The sequence below is a fragment of the Scardinius erythrophthalmus genome, assembly GCF_964197995.2.
Source record: "Scardinius erythrophthalmus genome assembly, chromosome: 11".
Classification (NCBI taxonomy): Eukaryota; Metazoa; Chordata; class Actinopteri; order Cypriniformes; family Leuciscidae; genus Scardinius; species Scardinius erythrophthalmus.
The window spans coordinates 31,514,820-31,541,761 of record NC_138231.1 but is presented as its reverse complement, the minus strand read 5'-3'; the positions used below and the strand labels follow the sequence as shown (position 1 = coordinate 31,541,761).

The following is a 26,942-nucleotide window of genomic DNA, read 5'->3' as shown; positions in this document are numbered from 1 at the left end:
GAATTGTGCCACTTTATTTGTGCCATTTCTGTCGATGTGTTCTGCGTTGTTTCTGATTTTGATGATGAATTTTGTCTATTTTGATTGCGGGGTCTCCAGAGACCCCGAAGACCACGAGTGTCACAATTTTTGTCACGCTAACATAAAAACAGATATCATTCCACTTTATTTATTTTTTTTGTAGATCTAGACAGTGTTAAGAGCCGTAGAAGGTTTCATACCATTTGGACAAAGGGAACATTTTTTTTAATTTGAGTAAAAGTCATTTGGGGTCCCAAAAGACCCCATAAACCATCAGAGGGTTAAGTGAGGGAAAGAACTACAATCCCATCAAGCATTGCGAACAGCATCATAAATTTAAAAACTATGGAGAAATTTAAAACTACTCATTTACAAATTATGATTTAATATTTACTGTGTTAATCTCTGATTGGTGTTTTTTCTGTACAGCATCATGGGTAATGTTTTTCACCGTTAAACAATTATTTTAAAAATAATAAGCTGAAGTAATGTGGGCTGACGGCTTCAGCAGAAGCAAATACCATGGATTAACATTCTCGTAGCGCACAGCTGGGCTGTCTTTAAAGGTTTATAAGTTATCATTCAAAATTCAATCAATATTCATTTCATTTTACTATGGAGTTTTTAATTCCAGAACCTGTCTGTTGCTTGTATACTTGTAAAAACACACATGCACAATAAGATGACACGCATGCACAATTTGTCATTCTTCCATACTCATATGATACAAACATTGCCAGTTGTACACAATAACAGTACATTGTGCGATTAAGGAAGATATATTGATTGTCTTTTAAACAGGGATATTAACCTTTTTGACTCAAAAGGCCCCTTATTGTCCAACTCAATATTCTAGGGCCCCCATATTGCCCCCATAATTCATCTCTTATTTTTGATGCTTTTTAAACTTTTATTATATTAAATTAATATGTTAAACATGTTTCATTTAGGGATTCTATGTATGTACAAATTAATTATTTTTTTAAATAAATAATGTTTCTTTTATATTCTAATATTGGATAAAAACTAGATACCCTGACAACTTAATATGACAAATGTGTTATATATATATATATTGTGCAATTAAGGAAGATTTTATTTATATATATATATATAATAAGGTATTTATTTATATACATATATACATATATATATATATATATATATATATATATATATATATATATATATATATATATATATATATATATATATATATATATATATATATATATATATATATATATATATATTAGTACCAGTCAAAAGTTTGGAAACACTACTATTTTTAATGTTTTTTAAAAGAAGTGTCTTATGCTTATCAAGCCTGCAGTAAAAAAAAAACAAACAAAAAAAAAACAGTAATATTATGAAATATTATTACAATTTAAAATAATGGTTCTCTTTTTTAATATACTTTAAAATGTAATTTAGTTTTGTGATGCAAAGCTGAATTTTCGTCAGCAAGTTCTCCAGTCTTTGGTGTCTTATGATCCTTCAGAAATCATTATAATATGCTGATTTATGATCAATGTTGAAAACAGTTGTGCTGCTTAATATTTTTTTTATAACCTGAGATACTTTTTTCAGGATTATTTGATGAATAAAAAGTTAAAAAGAACTGTATTTATTTAGAATAGAAATCTTTTGTAACAATATACACTACCGTTCAAAAGTTTGGGAACAATAACTTTTTTTTTTTAAAGAAATTAGTACTTTAATTCAACAAGGATGAGTTAAATTGATAAAAGGTGATGGTAACGATTTATATTGTTAGAAATGTCTTTATTTTGAATAAATGCTGTTTTTATGAATAAATGCTGTTAACTTTTTACTCATCAATGAATCCTGAAAAAAGTATTCCAAAAAATATATTAAACAGCACAACTGTTTCCATCATTGATAATAACTGAGTATCAAATCATCAAGTTAGAATGATTTCTGAAGGATCATAAGACACCAAAGACTGGAGTACTTGCTGATGAAAATTCAGCTTTGCATCACAAAAATAAATTACATTTTAAAATATATTAAAAAAGAGAACCATTATTTTAAATTGTAACAATATTTCATAATATTCCATAAATATTCCATAATATTTTTATTTTTTTATTTTTTTTACTGCAGGCTTGATGAGCATAAGATACTTCTTTCAAAAACATTAAAAATAGTAATGTTTCCAAACTTTTGACTGGTACCGTATATATATGTATATACTGTATGTGTGTGTGTGTGTGTGTGTGTGTGTATATATCTGTGTATCTCTTTAGTGCAGTATATAATATTTGTTTGTTTGTAAGTTCATGCATTTGCATTGATCACATGACCTTGGTGTTGCTAGCACCATGCTCTGCTTTTTGACCTACAGGAGAGCGTAAATTATGATACTGCTTTTACTATTTTTGTAAATGTCTGTGTACTTGAAAACATATAGCTGCAATTCATTTTGGGAAGAGGGTCCCTCACCAGATGATCATCATATTTGGGGGTTTTAGGCATTAAAAAGTTAGAAAACCCCTGCTCTAAACAAGATTGTAGTTTCTTATGTAGTTGCATGTGTTTCTGTGTGTGTTTCAGGTATTGTGTTGTTATGTTCCATCCTGACCAATGTGTTGGTGCTCATCTGCATTGTGGCTGCTCACATGTCACAGATGGGAATGTCTGCGATGGGTATGGGTGGCGGAAGCTTTATCGACGCCATGATTCCTTTTGAGGGGACGGAGCTGCAGAAGGTGCGTGAACTTGACATGCAGTTCGGACAAATGAGAGCACCTCTAGTCTATGGAGGCGTCGCCTTCAGCCTCACATTTGGTGTTCTTTCACTCCTGTTCGTTGTGTCCGGCAACAAACCCGCCCACAGGCTTCCACGGAAGATCCTGATTGGACAGTTTGCATTCCAGATCATTGGTGCAGTGGGTTACGTGGTTGCTGTAGGTTTGTACCTGCATTTCGTGACCTATGTGAACTCAACCGACATGTGCCATCAACGTGAACGACTGTATGCTCGTAACGGATATACCTGGATGAACTGTAGCGTAAATGGGGGGGATGCATCCGTCGCACTATTTGGAATCATAACCGCAATTCTGTATGCTGTTGGTGCCTTTTTAACGGGAAAAACAATCCAGGAAGTCAGAAATTACTTTAAGGAGCGTGACCGTTACAAAGTTGAACGAAGAGAAGAAACCAGAGGTGTCCAAGAAAGAACTGTGAATTCTGACCTCTATGTCTGAGTTGTGCTGCAGAAATGTGGACTGAAACCTTCTCGACTGGATGTACATAAACTGGTTTTAATTTCTTTTAACGTTTTAACTGTTTGTTTGTTTTCTGGGTTTTTATTTTTTTTATTTTTACATTTCTAAAATTTTTGAGTTTTATTTTAGTACAGATTTCAGTTAATTTTGTATAAATCCTGCATAAAATAAAAATTAAGCTGTGGAATTTAGCCTCATGAATAAAAAAAATTCTGTTAACTGTTTTAATGAAAAAGTTCAATCAATAGATATTAATAGAATTAAGTCATTTTTGGATATGAAATTTCAAATTTGGCATTGAATATTGAGATATGTGCTGAACATTTTAAAGGGATAGTTCTGTCATAATTTACTCACACTTACTCACAAACCTGTATGACTTTCACAAAAGAAGATATTTTGAAGAATCTGCAATGGTTTGTTTCGGTTACCATTGACTTCCATTGTAGGGTAAAAAAACGCTGAGACATTTCTCAAAATATCTTCTTTTATGTTCCCCAGAAGAAAGAAATTCATAAAGGTTTGAAATGACATGTCGAAATAAATGGTTTTGGGTGAACTATATTAATTCTCTATGGCTGATTGTCCAATAGGGGGCAGCAGATACACGTGCAATTCTGGCCCCTAAGTCTGACCTCACATTTACTATGATATATGTCCTTAAATAGCATTACAGCTGAATATGACTTTAGCATTCATGATGCAATCTTTTTTTCTTCCCACTGCGACAAATGTAATCTTTTTCTTGATGTTATTAAAAAAATATTTTGAAGATTCCTTATGGATATAAAGTTGTTTGAAATTAAATAGTAGATATATTTATAAGCAATAACTGGAAGAACCTCAAAACAAATTTGTGTTTCCACTGTTTAGCTGTCACACTCTTAGAGCTGTTATCAGTTTGTGATTGAAGGAATACAGCAGGAATGTAGAATGCACATGCTGCTAATATTTAACCATTATGACCCAGTTACAGTCAAAGCATGGAAAAAAAAACACATGTGGGCTCACATAATTTCAATTATTTAGATATCAATGGATCACTATGATAAATATTTGTATTTTAACTGTTTTATATCAGGTCTGGGCTTTCCAACACGCAAAAAAAAAAAAAGAAAAAAAAGAAGTGTCCAGTATTGCTACATCATATGTCCATTGTTTGACTCAGGGCTTTTTCTTTGTAATAGGGAGGTGTGTTCCCTTGGTAGTGTTTCTTTACTCATGCTTGCCACACAACAAGTGCTGACAACGGGTGAACACACACATACATAACAACGGCCAAAGTACATGTGAGCTCAGTCACGGACCAGACAAAGCCTTTTGCTACCTTTCTTTTCTCTTTCCGTATTCACAGACGTTCAGAAGATTACTGAGAGGAGATTTCAGCCAGACAGAAGGGTGAGTTCTTTCAGCTGGTTTCTATATATAGTATTTCATTGAAGACAGCACTCAGGTGTGCGATAATTTGTGTTTTGTTTCTTTTTCTTAACGGATCTAGTTTGAGGTTGAAGGTTAAACAGGTTGCGGATTAAACATACTGTAGATAAGTGACCAGACGCACATCCGCATGGAGCGTATGGTGTAGGTGTGCAGTGCTGAAAGTGAAGGTGGATGAACTTTAAGAAATCTAATCTGGTGTGAACAGGGAACAAGGTGAGCAGATCAGTCGTGTAAGCCTTTATACACAATATAAAGTTATATTATTCTCCATTTTGCAGTAAATGGACAAAGAAAACAACCTATGCTAGAAGTGGAGAATGGGTATGTTAGGAAGCAGGTATTTATACTGAGATGTAAATGGAAGCGAGAAGTGAAATCATTGTGAAGTCCTTTTTGTCTCTGTGTTGTCAATAGGTGTGTCCACATTGTGTCAGGTCAGCTCAAAAGAAGTGGTCTGATTGGCTAATTTTGAGTCTCACTTCAGTCCAGTGGATCTGTTTTGCCTCTCCACCATCACATGACAGGGGTCAGACAAATGTCATTTAAGAGACTTACTGGCTGTCATGTGTTTATGTATTGGAAGCTGTGTAGTCTCGTGTGCTACATGTGTTAGAGGTCTTTTTTTATTCATTTGAACTTTATAAAAGCATTATTTCTGACACTGATCCCATATATTGTAGCCTGAAGTGCAGTAGTAATATGAGCCAAACTGGTCTTTTCTTTTTCTAGAGGAAGAGAGATACTGAATGAAAAGAATAGAGGAAACATCCTTGGTGTGAAAGAGAATGTGTCCAAGCAAAATATAGATTTTTATCTTGTGACTCTGAGTCCTTGATGAGGGAACTGTGGTTGCTTATTCAGACTGGTTTCAGTTTCATTTATGCATGTATTTTTAAATGCTGCTTTTCAAATATACTTTCTGTACTGTACCGTTCAAAAGTTTGGGGCCGTAAGATTTTCTTTTCTTTTTCTTATTTTCTTCTTTTTACTTTTATTCAGCATGGATGGGTTAAATTAAAGTGTCATTAAAAGTGAAAGCTATTTAAATTGTTACAAAAATATATTTATCCTATATATTCTGTTCTTTTCAACTTTTTAATAAGAACATTGAGAAAACAACTATCAGTTTCCAAAAAAACAAGACGAATTGATTCTGTATTGGCAGAAAAAGGAGGCTCTACACCAGGGGTGGGCAAACTACGGCCCGCGGGCCACATGCGGCCCGTTAGGCTGTTTAATCCGGCCCGTCGAGTATTTAAAAAATTGTCTTAAGATCGCAATCATTTAGCCTTTTTCTTGCAATACTTTGCGTAATATATATATTGCGTTGCATATATTTGACAATCGGAGTATCAGATATTGCATGCCATAGCTAACAAATGTAAAAAAGGAAAAATGACATAAAAGCAGATCATCGTTCATTCAGCGCTGTTGTGGCTGCGGTGTGTCACGTAACAAGCAATGACGCGTCACCAAACAGACAGCGACTTAAGCGCATAGACTTGTTGCACGTTAATGTTTTTTCCTTTTTTGGAAATTCACAGAGAAAAAAAATGTTTGGTAACCGCTTGCACACCTGTTTAGTTTTTCCTTTGATTTGTCTGCTATTTAGTTGCTTTGCTCCTCTGGATTTGTGGATGTATCCTGACTGATTCCGTTTACCGACCTTTATCGTCCGGCTTTCGACTACGCTCCCGTCTGCCATGTACAGAACCCGTTTTTTTTTTCATTAAATGTTCTGATCTGCCTTTGCTTTTTATGTTTTATTTTATTATTCTTAAAATAAATTTGTATATTCGTTTATTTAGTTTTTTTTCCACAAATGTATGACTTTTTGAAGTGAAAATGAATTGCCATATGCAGTTTTAATAAAGTTGAATTAACGTAACCTTCTGTCATTTTTACTCTTCTAAGTGTACACTTTCTAATTTACTGTTAGGCCCATTAAATAATAATAAGGATAAACAATATTTTAAAAGTATAGGCTATAATTATCTAACATGACTAATTAAAAATTAACCTCAAACATTTTTGGCGTATAAATGGCACGAGAAATAAAATTTGTGGTATAGATACGCACTTTCATGAGATCGTGTTTCATAATCTGCTACTGGGCCGGCCCTCTGTCAAATTTTAAAACCCAGTGTGGCCCTTGAGCCAAAAAGTTTGCCCACCCCTGCTCTACACCATACTAATAAATTATTGTGGTCTAAAACCACGTGTTTCAGCTTTACTGTCCAACCCTCAGAACCTACAGATTTTCATATTAGTTACATTTTAATATGAAGATTTTAATGGAAATTAAATGATGCAAAAAGCTCTGCATGTCTAGGTGTCCGTGGGCTTGACAAAGCTCTACCGATTCAGCCTGTCTTTCCAACCAGTGCCGTTCTTCCATGAATCCTTGCAGATTTGCTCATCCCTACATGCCATAACAAATGCTTTTAAAGAGTCCTGCACATTAATGAACTGAATCCAGTCTCATCCTCTCTGCAGATCTCCTCATATGAGGGAACACCACTGTGATGGCGGAGGGATATGAATTTGACCTGGACTACGTTACAGAGCGCATCATTGGCGTAACATTCCACCAATCCTGCGCAGAGCAGACGTACCAGCACAACCTGCGCAACATCACGCAGATGCTGCAGTCCAAACATGCCGATCAATACATGGTGAGAAAAACAAACATATCACATGTCTCTGTGTGTCTGTTGACTGACTGTCAGAGTGTTACTCTTGGAGATACGTGGAACAAAATCTTTATTTTCCTGCATGCAGGTCATCAACTTATCCGAACACAGTGATGATCTCAGCAGGATGAATCGCAGGGTAAAGTTAAAATGTGTCACGTGACTGATGTTACAGATGTGTGATGGAATGTGCATTGCCATTCAAAACTTTGGGGTCATTTGTAATGTTTTTATGCTCACCAAGGCTGAAACTTATTTTTTAAAATAAAAGTTTTCTATTTGAATATATTTTAAAATATAATTTATTTCTGTGATCAAAGCTGGGTTTTCGGCATCATTACTCCAGTCTTCAGTGTCACATGATCCTTCAGAAATCACTCTTAATATGCTGATTTGAAATTTCCGATAATAAATTTCTTCTTATCAGTGTTCAAAACTCAAACTGACCCCAAACATTTGAACGGTAGTATATGTATAACTGTTGGCTCACATCTCTGACTGTTAGGTGGTGGATTTGGGCTGGCCGGAGTGTCACGCTCCATCACTCCATCTGCTGTGTTCTCTGTGTAAAAACATGAACAACTGGCTCAGCGCACACCCTGAAAATGTGCTGCTGCTGCACTGCAAAGTAAGATTTGAAGTTATTTGCACTTTATTCTCAGGTTAAAAGTCCATTATTTGTCTCTGCGTCCTATAGGAATGTCACACTTGGTTAACTTTTCTCTTTCATATAGGGCAGCAAAGACAGGGTGGGTGTGGTAATATCCTCTTACATCCAACTATCTAATGTTTCAACCAGGTACAACTTAATTCATATCCTTTGTTAACAAGTCAAAATATCTTCTTTATAAGACAATTGCCTTTTCAGACAAGCTGCTTAAAGGGACAGTTCACCACAAAAAGACAATTGTTAATAGGATTTACTCACCGTCATGTCGTTCCAAACCTGTATGATTTTCTGTGTGATTATAATAAATGGCCGCTGGAGCTTTCAAGCTTTGAAAAACACTCAAATGCACAGTAAAAAGTAGTCTTTATGGATTATAGCCTACACTATGGGCCAGATTTACTAACAGCTTGCTCCAGCACAAACCCTCTTTTGGCGTTAAAAAACTACTCTCTGACAGGGTTATTTTTGCGGCTGACCTTATTGCATTTGTAGGAGTTTCCCTTCAAGATGCAAAATTCATGGGAGGAGACTATTTAAATGGATCATGCAAGGTGATTTACTAAGGTTTGCGCTCGTCAATTTACTGGTGTTTGCGCCATTATTTACCGCCCAAAAAGCATGTCTCTAAACACCAGACTCTAATTTGCGCTGCTCTTGGTAGATTGTGTTGGTCTTTATGGAAATAATCTGGCTGCGTCTGTGTTCTTTAATTTATATGTCGTCAGTAGATCACGTGCAGAATTTTCCTCTCCCATGTGCGTTTTTTTTTTTTTTCGCACTAATTTACCATGTTTAATAAATCTGGCCCTATATTTCAGGTCTTCTGAGTTCATATAATAGCTTTGTGTGAGAAAAATATTTGAATTTAAGTCATTATTCACTGAGAATACTGACTCTGAGAGTTCATGAGCAATGTCCAGTTTTTTACCAAATCATTGTTTTGATTTGGATCTTTTCAATGAATTGGTTGAACCAGTTCACAAATCCAGTCTGAATGATTTGTTCAGTTATCCAGTCGCAGAGATTCTCAAGTTAAAAACTCACTGGTGTGGAAGGATTATAAGAGCAAACATTCTTCGTAGTCTCTGTTTCGTGTTCAAAGGAGGAACGAAACACATATGGGTTTAGAACATGGGTAGGCGAGTTCGGTCCTAGAGAGCCGCTGTCCTGCAGAGTTTATAGCTCCAACCCTAATCAAACACACCTGAACAAGCTAGTCAATGGCTGAATCCGGAAGTGCCCCCTACACCCTCAAATAGGGCATTATTTGAAGACCCTTGAAGACCTTTAAAGGTTATAATAAGATCCCTCCCTATAGACGCAGCTCAATCAGAGGCTGATTGTTATACTTAGAATACTGTCATAAAGCAGAAGTGTATCAGCTCCCTTTTGCATCAGTCTATATTTAAATATATGAAAGTGTTGTGAATTTATTTTGAATTGCATTTTGTGGCATGTACTGTGTGTTAATGCACAATTGGCTGAACAAATAGGTTTGTATATTAATTTGTGACCTGTTTCATATTCTCTTGTACCTAGTGAGGAACATGCATTAGATCTCTACTCCATGAAGAAGTTCTGCAGGGATAAAATGGTTAACCTCATGACTCCATCTCAGAAAAGGTAAGGCTCATTTGTTTATGCATTAACTTTCTTTTTTCCCCTTTTTCCATTACACAGAAGGGGAGAGTTGGGTATAAAAGGAAATGAACAAGAACCATCTGATACACTTTACCCTACTGCTACTATATTGGGAAAAATTATTAATTTAAAGGGATACTTCACCGATTAGCTTTGTATCAGTAGAAACCTGGTAGTATTTTCGAATGACCGTGCTTCCCTCCCTCATGTCCCCCTGAGATGAGAGATTTCTGTATTGTGTGCCTGGAAAAAAAAACCTCTGATGAACCAAAAATTGTCATTTTGCGTCATTGGAGGCTTTTTTGGCCAGAGGCTAGTTCCCCATGTTTTCAACCCGCCCATAGGGGGTGGGATCTCACGATAAAACAACGTCTTTTCAGTTTCGAGTCAACTAGTAGCCTAGTTGTATCATTTCTACCAATACTGCTCTCTGTAACCGGTAGGCGTGGCTTGGGAGTGGCCTCTTAGGGCAGTGAAGCACGTGCATTCTGGGAGTTGTTGTCTTTCATCCACATGAGCCAAAAATACATTTTCTGGCTTTTCTCATTCTAGAAGGTACCAACTTCTAAAATAATTTCACATTTCTACTACATAAATGACCCAATTTAAATGCACATTCATCTTTCCAGCGGTGAAATATCCCTTTAATATTTCACAATTTGACAAATTATTGTTTGTGATCAGTAAAATTATTATTTTATTTTAAATTAGAATTTAATACTTTCATTTTGCAAGGATGCATTAAATGTCACAAAATATTTATATTTAAAATAAATGCTGATCTTTTGATCTTAAAAAATATGTTACCGTTTCCACAAAAATATGTAAAAAGTTGCACTACTGTTTTCAACAATATAAATAATAAGAACATTTTTTTATTAGCGTTATTTCTGATTATTTTAATTATGAAATTCTAATTTCTGATCATTCAAATCAGGGTAACACTTTATTTTAGTGTCCTTGTTACATGTTGCATGTAGTTACTATAGTAATTACTATAAATTGTGCATTTATTTTGTACAATTGTGCAATGTACAAAGATGCAGTAAAAAAGTGTATGATCAATTCGTTGACAACATATGCTTTTACATTGCTTTAACTCATCAAAATAAGTTCAGCAATTTTCTTCAGCAAAGTTCTACAAGATTCAACTCATTTTAAGTCAGTTTAATGAAATTTAAGTTGAAATGACTTAAACATCCAAGTTGACTGTACTTAATTTAAGGCAGCAGCTTTTTTTTTACAGTGTAACCTTAAACATACCCTAATCCTAACCCTATATAGTAAGTACATGTAGTTAACTATTAATACTCATTACCTAAATGTATTATTACACTGTAACATGGACACCTTCAAATAAAGTGTAGCCCAAATCATCATATTAGAATATTATATTTCTGAAGGATCATGTGACACTGAAGACTGGAGTAATGATACTGAAAATTCAGCTTTGTCATCACAGGAATAAATTACATTTTAAAATGTATTCAAATAGAATGATTGCAATAATTTTTCCCAATATTACTGTATTTTTGGCACTTGGTGAGCATATAAGAGACTTCTTTCAAAAACATTTAAATATTTTACTGACCCCAAACTTTTGAAAGTTAGTATACTATATGGTCATGTGGAAAATTTTGCACTTGCTTTTTGACACATGCTTACCAAATGATCCATCTTCTTCCCCTACTTTATACGCATTTCCATTGTGAAGAAGTGTTACAAATGAAATCTGTTGCTTGTCTTCTTAAAACATACTGAGGTGTTGGTCATGTTATGGCTTTTGGACACTCAGCAGTCTGTCATGAGTGAAGGTTTCACTCTGGACAGCGGTTCAGGGTCACACACGAGAGGAAATCCCCCTATGCAGTCTGGACGTCCTGACATTATTCCCACTTCCCTTTTCTCTGAAACATCTTAATTTACACTTTGGTATGTGTTTTTTTTTTTTTGTTGTTTTTTTACATCATCCTAAAAGCCAGCACCCGTCGTCACCCCTCACGCACGTGCAAACTGAGGAGGAGTTTTGACTCTAAACTCCTTTCCCTGCTGTTTAATGTATTATCATTTCCCTTGCCTTATGCTCTCCCATCTCTATTGACTCTAGAAACACTTTTCAGTAAAATGAGTTATTGTAAAGCTTTAAAAATCGCAACATAAATATTCAGCTCTGATCTGTTGCTGGAACAACACAAAGAAGATGTGTTTGGCAACACTGTAAAGAAGCTATGTATTCTCTTTGATAATGTGACGCACCCAGAATAGCAGTAAATCATGTTAAATGTTTTAAATGCAGGTTTCAGAATCAGTAACCCACTTCACACCTTTATCTTGTTTGGTTTAAAGGGTTAGTTCACCCAAAAATTAAAATTCTGTCATTAATTACTCACCCTCATGTTGTTCCAAACCCGTAAGACTATCGTTCATTTTCAGAACACAAATGAAGATATTTTAATGAAATCTGAGAGCTTTCTGTCCCTCCATTGACAGCTACGCAACTACCACTTTCAAGGCCTAGAAAGGTAGTAAAGACATCATTAAAGTAACCCATGTGATTCCAGTGGTTTAAACTCAATTTTATGAAGCGACACGAGTGCTTTAAAAAAAAAAAAAAAAAAAAAAAGCCTATGTTCAAACCGGAGTCAATGATGGAGAGACTCAAGAAGAAGTGACAACATGTAGAATACGACAGGACATTTCTGAATGATTAGTTGATGAATTTATGTAGCTTATGTGTAGTTATCTTCTAGTCATTGATAAGCATATTCAGTCATGATAATCTATAAATTGCGTTCCCAGGGGTGGGTTTTATGTAAATTTTAGGGTTGGTGATTTAATATTGTGTAAACACACTGGTAAATCATGGTTTGTTTGTTTTTTGCGCAAAGCACTCGTGCCGCTTTATAGAATTGAGGTTAAACCACTGGAGTCACATGAATTACTTGTATATACTTACTTAATAATCTCTTTACTACCTCTCTGGGGCTTGAAAGTAGTAGTTGCGTAGCTGTCAATGGAGGGAAGATTTCATTAAAATATCTTCATTTGTAACCGAAGATGAAAAAAGTCTTACAGGTTTGGAAAGACATGAAGGGTGAGTAATTAATGACAGAATTCTCATTTTTGGGTGAAATAACCCTTTAAAATATTCATGCATTCTTTATTCCACCTAAATCCTTTTTTTTTTCTCTTTTTTTATGCTGATAATTGCCAATTAAGACCAGACTGATGCTTTTTTGCTGTTTTATTTTCAACATCTGAAGTTGTTGTGGAGTTGTGAGGCTTGATTTATTATTGTGTGGTGTCAGTATGAGTGACTGAGGTGTTTGTGGATGGTTCAGGTATGTGCAGGTGTTTGGCAGGCTGCTTACTCACCAGATCCACATAAACCCTTCCCCTCTCTTCATCCACCACGTTCATATCCATCCCATTCCTGACTTCCACCCTACAGGTGAGGAAAACGCCAATATCCTACATCCAGTCTCGAGTATTAGTTCACCCAAAAAAGAAAATTCTGTCATCATTTACCCACTCTCATGTCGTTCCAAACCTGTATGACGTTCTTTCTTCTGTTGAACACAAAAGATATTTAAAACAAGATCATTAACAAAAATCTCTTCAAAATATCTTATTTTGTGTTTTACAGAAGAAAGAACGTCATACAGGTTTGGAATGAAATGAGCAAATGTGTGTAAATGATGACAGACTTTTCAGAATTATTTTTGGAAATGAAAGTTGTTTATTAACATTAATACTATTTTTAAGCAGTTTTTTATTTTATTTTTATTTACACAACTTGAAATGTTAAAAATGTGACCTAACTTGACCGATTAAACAAGTGTAATACAATTTTTTTCCTGGGTTTGTTTGTTTTCAGTGTGTCAGCTGTTTATCAGAGTGTATCATGGCACGCAGACAATATACACATCAGGAGTGCAGTAAGACACTGGATATTATATATAAATACAATATTAAAAAGTATAAAAAAAAGAAAAAGTATTTATCCATGTGATCATATTTAGAATATGTGTATATTTAGGGCTTGTGTATAACTCTCAGACAGGTTGCCGTAGGTCAGACGGACAGTGTGTGTTTTATTCTGGAACCCCCACAGATGATCAATGGTGATTTCATGGTGAGATCTCTCTCTCTCTCTCTATCTCTATCTCTATCTCTATCTCTATCTCTCTCTCTCTCTCTCTCTCTCTCTCTCTCTCTCTCTCTCTCTCTCTCTCTCTCTCTCTCTCTCTCTCTCTCTCTCTCTCTCTCTCTCTCTCTCTCTCTCTCTCTCTCTCTCTCTCTCTCTCTCTCTCTCTCTCTCTCTCTCTCTCTCTCTCTCTCTCTCTCTCTCAATTCAATTCAATTCAATTCAAAATGAGCTTTATTAGCATGACTGTGTAACACAATGTTGCCAAAGCATCAACATATATAAATAATAAAACAAATAAAACATATATGTATAGATCATGTCATATGTAGCATAGTAAATATAAATAAATAGATAAATAAACACAATCTATCCTAATAAATGAATAAATACAGTGTGTCTCTCTAGAGAATTAGCTGACTCTGGCGTTGTGAATAGCTAACACATATTTAGCCGCGAGTGCAGCTGTACTATCATCTTCTCCCAGTAAGAAGAACATTTTTTCAGTGTCACTCAGTTCAGAGAATGATGGAATCAAGATTTCAAATCTGGGCAGAAAGGTTTCTCTTATACTGGAGTATTTAGAGCAGAAGAGCAGAAAGTGTTCCTCATCCTCGATGTGCTGTAGGTCACAGTGTCTACAGATCCTCTGCTCTCTCTCTGTCCATGTTAGTCTGCGTCTTCCTCTCTCTATCTCTAGATCATGGTCACTTAATCTGTATTTGGAGAGGATTTGTCTTTCTTTAAAATGTTTAATAAATAGATAACTGGCCAATTTAGTGGTTCTATTGAGGGTCGAGTAACATTGGAGTTTATTCTGGAGGGCAAAATGTGCTTTTAGTGCTTCATCATGAGTGTCTTTTAGATGTTTGTGGATTTGGTTAATGATAGGTTTGGGGTTGATGGGGAGTATAGTCTGATGGACGAGTTGGAGAGCGAGTCATGACAGTATTGTTCCAGCAGGGACAGGCTCTGCTGTAGGCCCTCAGGTGTGCGGGACAGCAGGACCAGATCGTCCGCGTACAGCAGACATCTGACCTCTGACCCCTGTAGAGTGAGGCCGGGCGCAGTAGAGCTCTCTAGCGCTGATGCCAGATCATTGATGTAGATGTTGAATAGAGTCGGGCTCAGACTGCAGCCCTGCCTCACTCCACAGCCCTGCTGGAAGAACGCGGTTCTGTGGTTACCGATCTTCACCGCACTTTTGCTGTTGGTGTACAGAGATTTTATAATGTCAAATGTTTTTCCGCCGATGCCAGTTTTTAGGATTTTGTACAGTAGACCATCATGCCAAATTGAGTCGAATGCTTTTTTAAAGTCTACAAAACATGTGAATATTTTCCTTTGTTTGTCGTTGATGTTCTTGTTGATTAGAGTGTGGAGAGAATAGATGTGGTCGGATGTGCGATGTTTTGGTAAAAAGCCAATCTGAGCTTTATTTAAGATGTTGTGTGATGAGATGTGTGAGACGATGCGTGTGTTGATGATACTGCAGAACAGTTTTCCCAACACACTGCCCACACTGATCCCGCGGTAGTTATTGGGGTAACTCTCTCTCTCTCTCTCTCTCTCTCTCTCTCTCTCTCTCTCTCTCTCTCACAGACTTCCATGCATTTATATCAGGTTAAGTTAACGATATTTTCCTATTACCTAACCCCGTGGTTCTAAAAGTGTGGGGCGCGCAGAGGAACTGCAGGGGGCGCAGGAGATCAGCAAAAAAACCCCAAAAAAACGGAAAATGTAAACTGCCGTTGCAACGGCGTTCAAGAGTGTGAATAGCGGTTGGCGCCTTGCCTTTATAAAGCGGCACCGAATGCCAATTACACTGAATCGTTCTTTAACTTGTCACCGTCTGAACAAAACCCGACATCTAAGTTGCTCGCCAGAAAAGCACGTCTTCAGCGAACGGCAGAACAAACTGCTACAGCCACTGATTATATATTGATTATATATATTTAAAAAAAAAAAATTATTTAAATTAAAAGTTATGTTCTGATCTATTATTCTCTCTCACTGTTGTCATGTAATGTCACTGTAATGTCAATGACATTACAAAGTGAAACTATTTCAGGTGTTTTTCATTGCACCTTTTTCAATGTATAACCTTTTGGCTATATTTGTGAGGGCCAAATGTCCTCAATTATATAGTGAAATATTATGACAACCACCTAGTGAGGACATTCAAAAGGCTTATAAATCATCAAAAAAGTTTTTTACACTAATCTTATGAAAACTGCATAGTGTATCATCTTCATTTCTTCTTTCTCTGCAGATTGCGTGTTATCATAAAAATGTTTCCGTGAGGACTAATGAGACAGTGTTTCGTGTGCAGTTTCACACCGGCGCTCTGTCTGGAGACCAACTTTCCTTGCAGAAACAAGAACTCGATCATGCCAACAAAGGTACCCAAATTTGACAAAAATCATCGCACACAAAGGTGGCCCTTGTGATAAAAATCTAAGAAAGTATTTGCATTAGCAAAATAATAGTGGAGCGGCTAAGTGATATAATCGTTCAGTTTATGATACAAGCGTGAAAATTGGCATGAGCAGTCTCCATGGGTCACTTGACAAGAAAATTGTCTGAGCCACTTGAAATTTCAAGATTTTTCATTTTTCAAGATGGCCGACACCTTAGTGGAGCAGTTAAGTGATATAGTGGTTTATTTGGTGATACAAGCATGAAAATTGGCATGAGCAGTCTCTGATGGTCACTAGACAATAAGCCACCCACAGCTACTTGAAATTTCAAGATGGCGGTCATTTTTCAAGATGGCCGACACCTTAGTGGAGCAGTTAAGTGATATAGTGGTTTATTTGGTGATACAAACATGAAAATTGGCATGAGCAGTCTCTGATGGTCACTAGACAATAAGCCACCTACAGCTACTTGAAATTTCAAGATGGCGGCCAATTTTGGAGTCAAAAGTGGAGCAATTAGGCTCATGGCAATTTTCATGCTTGTATCACCAACCAAATGATTTCTTAAGCCTAATTGCTCCACTAAGGTGGTGGCCATCTTGAAAAATGGCCGCCATCTTGAAATTTCAAGTAGCTGTGGGTAGTTTATTGTCAAGTGACCCACAGAGACTGCTCATGCCAATTTTCATGCTTGTATCACCAAATAAACCACTATATCACTTAACTGCTCCACTAAGGTGTCGGCCATCTTGAAAAATGGCCACCATCTTGAAATTTCAAGTGGCTCGGACAATTTTCTTGAAGTGACCCATGGAGACTGCTCATGCCAATTTTCACGCTTGTATCATAAACTGAACGATTCTGCCAAACATAAGCACTTAGCCACTCCACTATAACAAACCAAATGGCATTTATCTTGTATGTAGCACAACATTTTCGGTAACACTTTATTTCACAGTGTCCTTGTTACATATGTTACATGTACTTACCATAGTAATAACAATAAATTATGCATAATGACATGCAACTAACCCTCAACCAAATCCTAATCCCACCATAACCCTATAGTAAGTACATGTAGTTGCTTAATATTACTCAGTACTTAAATCTATAATTACACTGTAACAATGACACCTTAAAATAAAGTGTAACCAAATTTTATTATTGTGTTTGTTGTATTGCAAAACACTTTTGCTGCTATTGAGGTAGGATATTAGCCTGGGAAAACCCAGACTACTTCCGGCGAATTTTAATTCTCTCTTCAGGATAGTCTGGAGAAGAGCCCATTCAAACTCATTACTGTGCCGCTGAAATCGCGGCACCAATCAGAAACGTATGGGGAGGGATTTACATGCAACGCATTCTCATCCTAGGGCGTCATAATACTGACGCTTTTGAAATTTCTTTAATATCCGACGCAAAGGGCACCCTTTAGCGTCAACATGTGCCGCCGTGAAACATCACTCGTTTGAATCATAGACAGTATATAAACGAATCAATTATCGCGTCTGTTTTGAGCCATTTAAACTTACCGTTTTCGTTAAAACCGGAGTAAAGAACAACACTCGAAGCATACGTCATCCCCTTCATCGATCTGATTGGTTCTAAGAGTATACAACTGCGCCCTGATGAATTTGAGCTACGTCAGTTGGTGACGCCCCTTTGGAAATGATTTGTATACATAGCTTCCCCAGACCTTATACTCAGTTTCAACTGAGAAGGGTCTGGTTTTAACCAGGCTAGTAGGATATGGGTTTGGTGGTATGTTTAAGGTTGGTTAAAGGGTAAGGCAAAGGTCAACAGTGTAATTATAGATGTAATAACAGAAATTAAATAGAGCTGTAATTACATGCAGGTTTTTTTTTCAAATATAAGAACAATGTAAAAGCATGTAAGCAATAAGTGCATTCTATCAAATGGTTATTTTATATGTTCGTACATGTTAGATAAAGACACTTTATATAAAGTGGGACTGATCAAATAATAGATACGTTGTTCCAAATTGATAACTGAAAGTATTTGTACCAGAAATCTGGACGACAAATGTTGTTGGAAAATGTTCATAGTTAGTTCAATGTTGGCTCTGTTAAAAGCTCTAGCAGCAGTATCTGTGTTCCATACGGTTTGGGGCCAACATATGTTTGTACTTCATTATTTTGAATGCAGGTTGGTGTTTCCTGGTGTGTGAGAGGGTGCGTGATTGAACATGTGAGCGAGCCGAATGTTTTTGGTAAATAATGACAGGCAAGACGCATGGTGGCCCGAGCAGATCTGAGAAACAGACAGACAACTTAATTCTTTACACAAACACTTCTGTAATTTTGGTTCTTACACAATGGGAAACCTTACACAATCAAGACAACCGTGATGTAGATGGACAGAAGCGAAAACTGTCACATGGCTTGTTGATGTTCCCACATTGCTGTGCGGAGTAGTTTTTTCCATCCCTTTTAAGTCATCATTTGCTTTTTGTCTCCATTCAAGACCCAAGATTCCCAGAGGACGGTGTGTTGGAGGTGCTCTTTTCAGAAATTGCGGAGAGAGATCCATCCTTTGCTTCAGGTATCCTTACATTTCTCTGCAATGGAGGATGTTTTCTCGGTCTTTCTGAATTTGGATGATCCAATATGGCTGGTTTAGGTATTAATAAATTTAGTTATAAATTATCACACTGTTTCTCTACTTTAAGACTGTGGCTACGAGAGGAACAGTTCAGCCGTTGTCATTGAAAATGACCCTCTGGATTCACTACAGGCTCAATGGGACTTGAGTGAACATTTTACAGCAGCAGGTAACACTGGACACCTCAACTTACTCATAATGTCTAGAATAGTCATCTTGAATAGAACCAATGAGTTGAGTTTTCCAATGCCTAAATGTGTATATATTGGGAAGAAGCAAGGTATGTTGTCACAGATGTTCAAAAGTTTGGGATCAGTTTAAATAAATGTATACTTTTATTCACCAAGAATGCATTAAACTGTTCAAATGTAACAGTAAAGAGATTTATAATTTTACAAAAGATTTCTCTTTCAAATGAATCCACAAAAATATGACAGTTTTTTTAAATTGTCAGAATATTTAACAATATTACTGATTTTACTGTATTTTTGATCTAATAAATTCTGCTGTGGTGAGTATAAGAGACTTCTTTCAAAATCATTGAAAAGTCTTACTGACCCCAAACCTTTGAAAGGTAGTGTAATTCAGCAAATATATTGAAATATAAAATGCTTTATGAAGTTAAAATATGTTATTGGTGATTTAATAGCTTTTCAGAAATATTGAAACAGTTATGAAGCACAAAACAATCTAAAAAAAATGCAAAAATTAAAAAACGCATAGTACAAAAAAATAAAATAAAATAAAATAAAACAGAACTTTTGAAATGACCACTTTCAGCCTTTTAAATACATTCATGATTTACTGTTTTGTTTTAAGCTGAAAAAACAATATTATAATTTTATGTAATAAGATCATTAACACAAAACTTCCATGACACAGCTAACCCCACTGTGTGTGTGTGTATATATATATATATATATATATATATATATATATATATATATATATATATATATATATATATATATATATATATATATAGTTTTAAACGAGGTGTGTGCTAAATTGCTCAAATGAAATGTATTTAAAGGAGACATATCATGCTTTTAAATTGTTCCTTTTTACATATAAATCAGACATTTGTAGTCTATATAAAGCGGAACTGCAATGCTTGGGTCTGAATTCCTCATTATTATAGCTCCACAGGACCCTTTCTACCCCTTTTCTGATGTGTGTCTGAGAGCAACTCGTTTTGGTGCGGTCTCTTTAAATACAATTGAGACACTTCATACCCCGCCCCCTCTCCAGGTTGCAGAGGTTCAACTCAACCCCGTTCGGCCATTTTTGTAGTCTGATAGCAGAGATAGGATTATCTAGCGGCACAGAAACTTTTTATTCACACGTTATTAACAAAATGTCAACAACGGAAGACTTGTCCAGCCAGGCTTACATGTTCGAGCCAGAGTCGGAGTCGGAGTCGGAGCCGGAGCGAGATGAAAATGAAGACGACGAACCTGCAGAACAACGTCTTCATATGGATGTATCGCAATGGTGTGTACTGTATTTACACATGAAACTTTGGTCTTCCGACCTTTTACCACCGTGTCGATTTATTTTGATTAATATGTGCGAGGGAGAGAGAGCAAGACAGCGTCTAGTTTGGAGACGGTGATGTCTTGTTTACACTTTCGCCTGGCTCTGAAGAGAGAGACGACCGGGTCTCTCTGCTCGTTCTTTCAGTTAAACATGCGCCGTCACGAGCGCGGCAGTTCATCTACATTAGACGGTGTAATGAAGCGTGTGGGTTACTACATCCAACAACCGAACATTTTAATTTACCCTCTCGTAACTTCTGCATCCTTTAGCTTGGACTACAAAATTGCAGCGAGAAATAGAAATAGCGGATTGCTCGAAGTGTTGGGCTGGAAGTCAATGTCCTTATTTGGCAGTTCCGCTGCAAATACTGTGAGGTAATAGTTCAAAAAACGTCATAGATAACAGAAAAATCGGAACAGGTTGAAAAATATGACCAACAGAATATAAAGATATCAACGAAGCACCTGAAGAGAATAATTTCATATTTTCTGTACTTCTAAACACTCCAAATATACAACAAAATGCATTTAAGGGCTAAAAAAGTGCATTTGGCATGATATGTCCCCTTTAAAAAAATGTATTCCCTCAAACTGTTGGTCCGTTTAGGAAAACAACAAAGGAAAAGTTCTGCTTATTGGCAAAGTGAGTGGTCAAAACCCCCAAATATTAGACGATTATCACTAGTCTACAATCATTTGTTGTACATTAAGTTTTTAAATATCTCTTTCTTCTTTCCTTTTTGACACATATCTATTTTGTTTTCTGGAATATTGTGGAGGCATGTTTCAAATAGACGAGTCTGTATACACTTTGTCTTTATTGACATACAACAAGCGCACTAAATCTGGCTTTGGATTCACTAATTCGGAACATGTTTTCATAGTACTTCGTAGGCCTCTTGTGGGACTTCCGTGGTGAAACCATGCGATTGTGGATATTTATTTTTAGGAGAGGAAAACAAAAGCATGAATGCACATGTAAGCAGTGTTTATTTCAGGATGCAAAGAATAGTTTTCCGAGACATGAAGTCTCTGTAATGGTCTAGTAATTGTCAAGTAACGGTCTGCTACAGGAAACACGCTTTAACTCTAATGCCATTATTAAGTCTGGGCACTGTTTGCTGAGGTTAATTGGAACATATGAGACTGTGCGGGACTGTTCAGGGTGGGTGGAAAAGCTTAACCTCCTATACAATAATAGTAAAATTCTTGTATTTGACCCCAATCTAATCTTGTTTGGTCTGAGGCCTCCAGACCATAATGACCTGCCAGTTACCATAGTACCACCACAGTGCTCCATGCTATTGCCTTGGCTGTTTCCCTTTGAGGGTTTGTAATTATTGTAAATGTTAACATTGCTGCACTAAATGAACCATTGTAATAGAGAGCTGCTCAAAGTATATGATGTCTTGTCCTGAAGAGTGAGTCAGAATATCAAAGCAGTGGGATGGAGCTCAGACATAACAGACCCAGATGATGAGTCGTGATATTCAAGGGCCAGCATGTATAGAGTAGAGTGGGGGCTAACATTTACTACCGGTTTTAGTTTAAGTTGTCTTCTACACAAAGAGAAATGAGGCAGAGAAGAAAATATGTTGAATTCCTACGAATGTGCAGTGTGATATATCATAGAAAGCAAGCATAATGGTATTGGATCATTTTATTTAATGCTTCCCTTTCCGGTATAATATGGTGATATGTAAAATAATAGTTTTAAAAGATTTTATTCATTCAATCATACAATAATAAATTGTACACAACAAAGTAATAATCTATATTGAGATATAATTATGTATTCTGAAAGCAAACAGATTTAACGGTAACAGGGTTGATCATTGTATATTTCGGATTTGATTTTTACAAGCCTTTGTCTCAAGATTGTGAAACTACAGTGTGATTTTTTTGGCATGATATGTCCCCTTTAAAAAAATGTATTCCCTCAAACTGTTGGTCCGTTTAGGAAAACAACAAAGGAAAAGTTCTGCTTATTGGCAAAGTGAGTGGTCAAAAACCCCAAATATTAGACGATTATCACTAGTCTACAATCATTTGTTGTACATTAAGTTTTTAAATATCTCTTTCTTCTTTCCTTTTTGACACACATCTATTTTGTTTTCTGGAATATTGTGGAGGCATGTTTCAAATAGACGAGTCTGTATACACTTTGTCTTTATTGACGTACAACAAGCGCACTAAATCTGGCTTTTTGAAAACAAAGTAATAATCTATATTGAGATATAATTATGTATTCTGAAAGCAAACAGATTTAACGGTAACAGGGTTGATCATTGTATATTTCGGATTTGATTTTTACAAGCCTTTGTCTCAAGATTGTGAAACTACAGTGTGTTTTTTTTTTTTTTTTTTTTTTTGAATATTGATATTTTTTACAAATATCACTAAAAAAGCCAAAAACAGTATTTAGCTTGTAAAAATCTTCTTTTTCCTCAAAAGTAAAGAAAAATTTAAGGGGAACTATATGGTGAACTGCTGTTCAAAAATTAGGGCACTCCAAGACGTTTTAATGTTTTTTTAAAGACACAAAAACCGTTCATAATTTTGTAACATATTACAATTTAAAATAACTCTTTTACATTTTAATAATTTTTTTTTTTTCATAATTTTTTTTGCATTATTACTCCAGTCTTCAGTGTAACATGATCCTTCAGAAATCATTCTCATATGATGATTTGGTGCTAAAAAATAATTCTTCTTATTATCAATGTTGAACAGTTGTGCTGCTTAATATTTTTGTGAAACAATAAAACAATTAATTTATTTGAGATAGAAATCTTTTGTATCATTATTAGTCACTTTTTGGTCAATTTAATGCATCCTTGCTTTTCTTAAAAAAAAAATCTTGACATAACATAACATAACATAACAAAATTCGGGGTTGCTGGCACATCTTACCCCATCTTCCCCTACACATAATATAGAATTTTGCAGAAGTAAATCCGCTTCAGGGAGCGGAACATAGTGAGTGTTTAACTTTATGAAAATGAACTTTGTTCTCTTTGTCCAGTTAAAGTTCAGTGATCAGAGACCTATTAAGTCACACTTGTTATGGTAGACCTTTGCACAAGAATTGGAAATTCCAGGGCCGGATATTTAAAGGCGGGGAGTTTCTTTTCACAACTGTAAAAAAATAAATCCCAACAGCTTAATGTGTGTGTGCATGTGTGAGTCTTGATGCACATCTGGTTGTGTGATTCCGTCCCAAGCAGCCGTGTAATTTAGAGATGCCTCATGGTTGGTGCACAAACAGCCTTTACAATTTACAATACTTAAGCTCAAATATAGAATTACACACACTCACAAACACACACTTGTATGTCTGTAATTATTGCCAGTTGCAGCGACAAACAGTTTGAAGGAATGCTACTGCCAGTCGCTCAAAGTTTCATACTGTTTTTTTTCTCTCTCTCCTGTTATCTTTTTTTTGCTTTCTTTCAATCTTTCTTTCATCATTTTGTGTGTTTTTTTTTACCTGACGCTCTTGTTCTTTAGTACATCAATACCTCTCTTATCTCTCTCTTTCGCTCTGTCTCTCCACCCACACATAACTCCGCCCTTGTGTTTACATTCCCTACTCCATATTTGGAGGGCTCAAGGTCCTCGGAGGGTCCATGCGCGCTCTACAACAAGCATATGTGTGTGTGTGTGTACAGCTGTATTCCGAGGAGCATTGGCTGGTTCAAGCGGAATAATGCTTCCCAAGCCAGGATTTTCCCGTACACCCATGAGGGGCACCTGAAAGGGGTTACCTGTGTGTGGAGGTGGAGAGAGAGAGAGAGCGAGAGAGAGCGACGGGGAGAGCGAGCTGCACTGTAAGAGAAAAGGGAGGAGGGAAAACAGGGGAAAGGGAGGAAAAAGATTGACTGAGAGAAAGAAAAAGTTGAAGAGGAAAGAAAAGGAGACCCAGGGGAGCTGTTATCACCTTATGGGAAAGAATGCATGCTGCCTGTCTGTTTAAAACTGCATGAGCAGAGAAGGACAGAAAGAGAGAGCATGCAGGACAAAATGGGAACAGTCGCCTGCAGGATAAACACGGTCAGGACTGCTTGTCTTTTCCCCCCTTTAAGAAATAAGAAATATAGTTTATTTTTTTGTGTGTGTTAGGCTATTGTATGATCTCTCTTTTCACTTGTGACTCTATCAGATGTCTCTTTCTCTTGCTCTTTGTAATAGTTTCTATGGTCGAAGTCATCTGTTGTCCTCTCAGATACCTTTGGGTCTGATTCGAGAGGATGTTTCTGGAAAGCATTAGGTTTGTGCCGCTCCGTGCATTTTTGAAGCGGTGCGAGGTGGTGGGATACACTTTCAACAGCAAAACGGCTGATTTGTTTTGTGACTTGTTGAAAGCTCTTGTGATAAATGAATGCAGCTGTGCTTCATTTGTCAGGAAAAGTTGCAGCATAAGTCACTTTTGAAGTACTTTTGAGAGTTTTCCGTTTTGCATTTGATGTAGTCTAAAAGCGCTTTGATGAAACATGGGCAGAATATTAAGGAATATGACCAAGAAAGGACTTTTTGTTAGATTCAAAGTCAAAGTCAAAGTCAAGTATGTTGTTAATGCATTGGTCCGTTTGAGGCTTTGAGCTAGTTAGTTTTGATCAAGTGGTCTATTATATATTTATTTTAGATTATGATAAAGTGTGTATGATAGTACGGTGACTATTGAATCATAGTTGTTGTTTGTGTGTGTGTGAGAGAGAGAAGAGAGAGAGAGAGAGAGATTTGCCAGCTGTGGCGTTTTATCATGCATGCCTGGTATTTGGATTTCAGCCTCTTGAGACTAGAGAAGCTTTACTGGTTTAGTTAAAAAGTGTCTGTTTTTCACCAGTTGACATACTGACCAGTTTTGCCATTTTCTGATCAGTCTAGGTGTCTTTAACTACTATATACTTAGGTACAGTGTACTTAATGTGTTCATGTTGTATTGCATAACACTTTTGCTGCTATTGAGGTGGGCTACAGGTATGGAACGGGACAGGTTTGGTGTTTAGGTTAAGAAGTAGGGTCAAATGTATAATTGCAGAAAACATGGAAAAACATATGTACACATTCAGTGCATTATAAAAAATGATGAACTTATATTTTAGGACTTAGGATTTTAATATGATTGCAGTAAAATAAGCTCTGTGACCAACAGAAGTTTATGACTCTTAAATGTCACAAATGAAACTTTTATGAATTTTGAAGCCTACATACAATCAGCAGAAGTAAAAAGCTAAACTTAGGCTATAACGTAAACTCTTTCAGTCTTTATTTAAAAAACTTTCACCATGAAAGTTTGAGCTAGAATCATTTGCAAGAGTGTGATTATAAACACTATAAGGCTGTGAAAGTGGACTAGTGAGTAAGTGAGTTTACACTTCTGTTCATTATGATGACGTTTAACCTCTTCAGTCCCATTAAGACACTTGTTAGCAATCACCTTTTTCAAGACAACTAAAAGCTTTAACAAATCACAAGGGGGTGTTATGAAATATTTTATGTCGTCGAATAAACCATGAAAATAACTTGAGCTTGTGTTCACCACATACCTATTTCAGGCATTTAACCAAAAACCCGTTGAGTTCAGGACGATGCAACTGGTAGTGCTACAATATAAACGTGTTTCCTGCCTATAAAAATGATTAATTCTTGCAGCTCTCAACTGTCAAAATTGACCTAAATGTCGGTGTTTACGTGCAATTGTACAGCCTGCATGTGTGATGCTGCCTGCTGGCTTCATTGTGAACGGAAGATATGTGTTATCAGTCATGAGTGTGTCATGACACATGATGCTATCTGCCGAGATCTGTGTTCAGCTGCCGCTGGCTGACTGATGTGTCTTTGCTAGAACACACACGAGAGCCACACAAAGACATCTAGATCTGTGTATTTGTGTGATGACTAAGGTTTCTGACACTCGCAAGAGACGTGTTAACATCACCACCGTATCCCAGACTATGACACACAGGGCTAAATGGAGGAGTGGGTGAAGATAAGTACCTCTGATAAACATGTTTAAAATGAAGTGCATTCACATATAAGAGTTGCCAACTGTGAGGGTTAGTTCACCCAAAAATGAAAGTCCTGTCATCGTTTACTCACCCTCATGGCGTTCTAAACCCTTGAGACTTTCATTCACTGTTGGAACACAAATGAAGTTATTTTTGATCAAATCTGAGCGATTCTGTCCCTCCATTGATAGCTACGCACCACTTTGACTAGGGCTGCACGGTTAATCACAATTAACATGAAATTACACTTAAACCGATTTGGCTTAGTGGGATTATGAAATCGCAAAGGCTGTGATTTATATTTTATGCGCAGCTTGTCAGTGAAGCATGGCTCTGTGATCAGTAGAAATTCTGCTCCATCTGAAAGCATTGCGAGTTTGAGTCGTGCATTTGAAAAAGCAACACGCATCAAAAATCTTTCCAAACATGAGAAGCAATTATGAACCTCTTGTCCAACAATAGACAACATTTAATAACATGTTTTT

The 26,942-nt window shown here is 36.3% G+C and overlaps 2 protein-coding genes across 4 annotated transcripts in view; both read left to right on the top strand.

Moving 5' to 3' along the window:
* Positions 1-4,052, top strand: part of LOC308698553 (MARVEL domain-containing protein 3) — an 11,600-nt gene extending 7,548 nt beyond the window's left edge. For all 3 annotated transcript variants that reach the window (XM_081378687.1, XM_081378689.1, XM_081378688.1), the window contains exon 4: positions 2,599-4,052. In XM_081378687.1, the coding sequence (XP_081234813.1) occupies positions 2,599-3,254 (656 nt within the window). In that variant the 3' untranslated portion in view covers positions 3,255-4,052. The remainder of the gene's footprint in view (positions 1-2,598) is intronic.
* A 585-nt stretch (positions 4,053-4,637) lies between these two features.
* tns3.2 (tensin 3, tandem duplicate 2) overlaps positions 4,638-26,942 on the top strand; it is a 47,984-nt gene continuing 25,679 nt past the window's right edge. The window contains exons 1-12 of the mRNA XM_081378693.1: positions 4,638-4,673; positions 7,212-7,390; positions 7,497-7,547; positions 7,914-8,036; positions 8,143-8,207; positions 9,618-9,701; positions 13,061-13,170; positions 13,597-13,657; positions 13,779-13,854; positions 16,139-16,268; positions 18,771-18,848; positions 18,976-19,077. Coding sequence (XP_081234819.1) covers positions 7,241-7,390; positions 7,497-7,547; positions 7,914-8,036; positions 8,143-8,207; positions 9,618-9,701; positions 13,061-13,170; positions 13,597-13,657; positions 13,779-13,854; positions 16,139-16,268; positions 18,771-18,848; positions 18,976-19,077 — 1,030 coding nt within the window. The 5' untranslated portion in view covers positions 4,638-4,673; positions 7,212-7,240. The remainder of the gene's footprint in view (positions 4,674-7,211; positions 7,391-7,496; positions 7,548-7,913; positions 8,037-8,142; positions 8,208-9,617; positions 9,702-13,060; positions 13,171-13,596; positions 13,658-13,778; positions 13,855-16,138; positions 16,269-18,770; positions 18,849-18,975; positions 19,078-26,942) is intronic.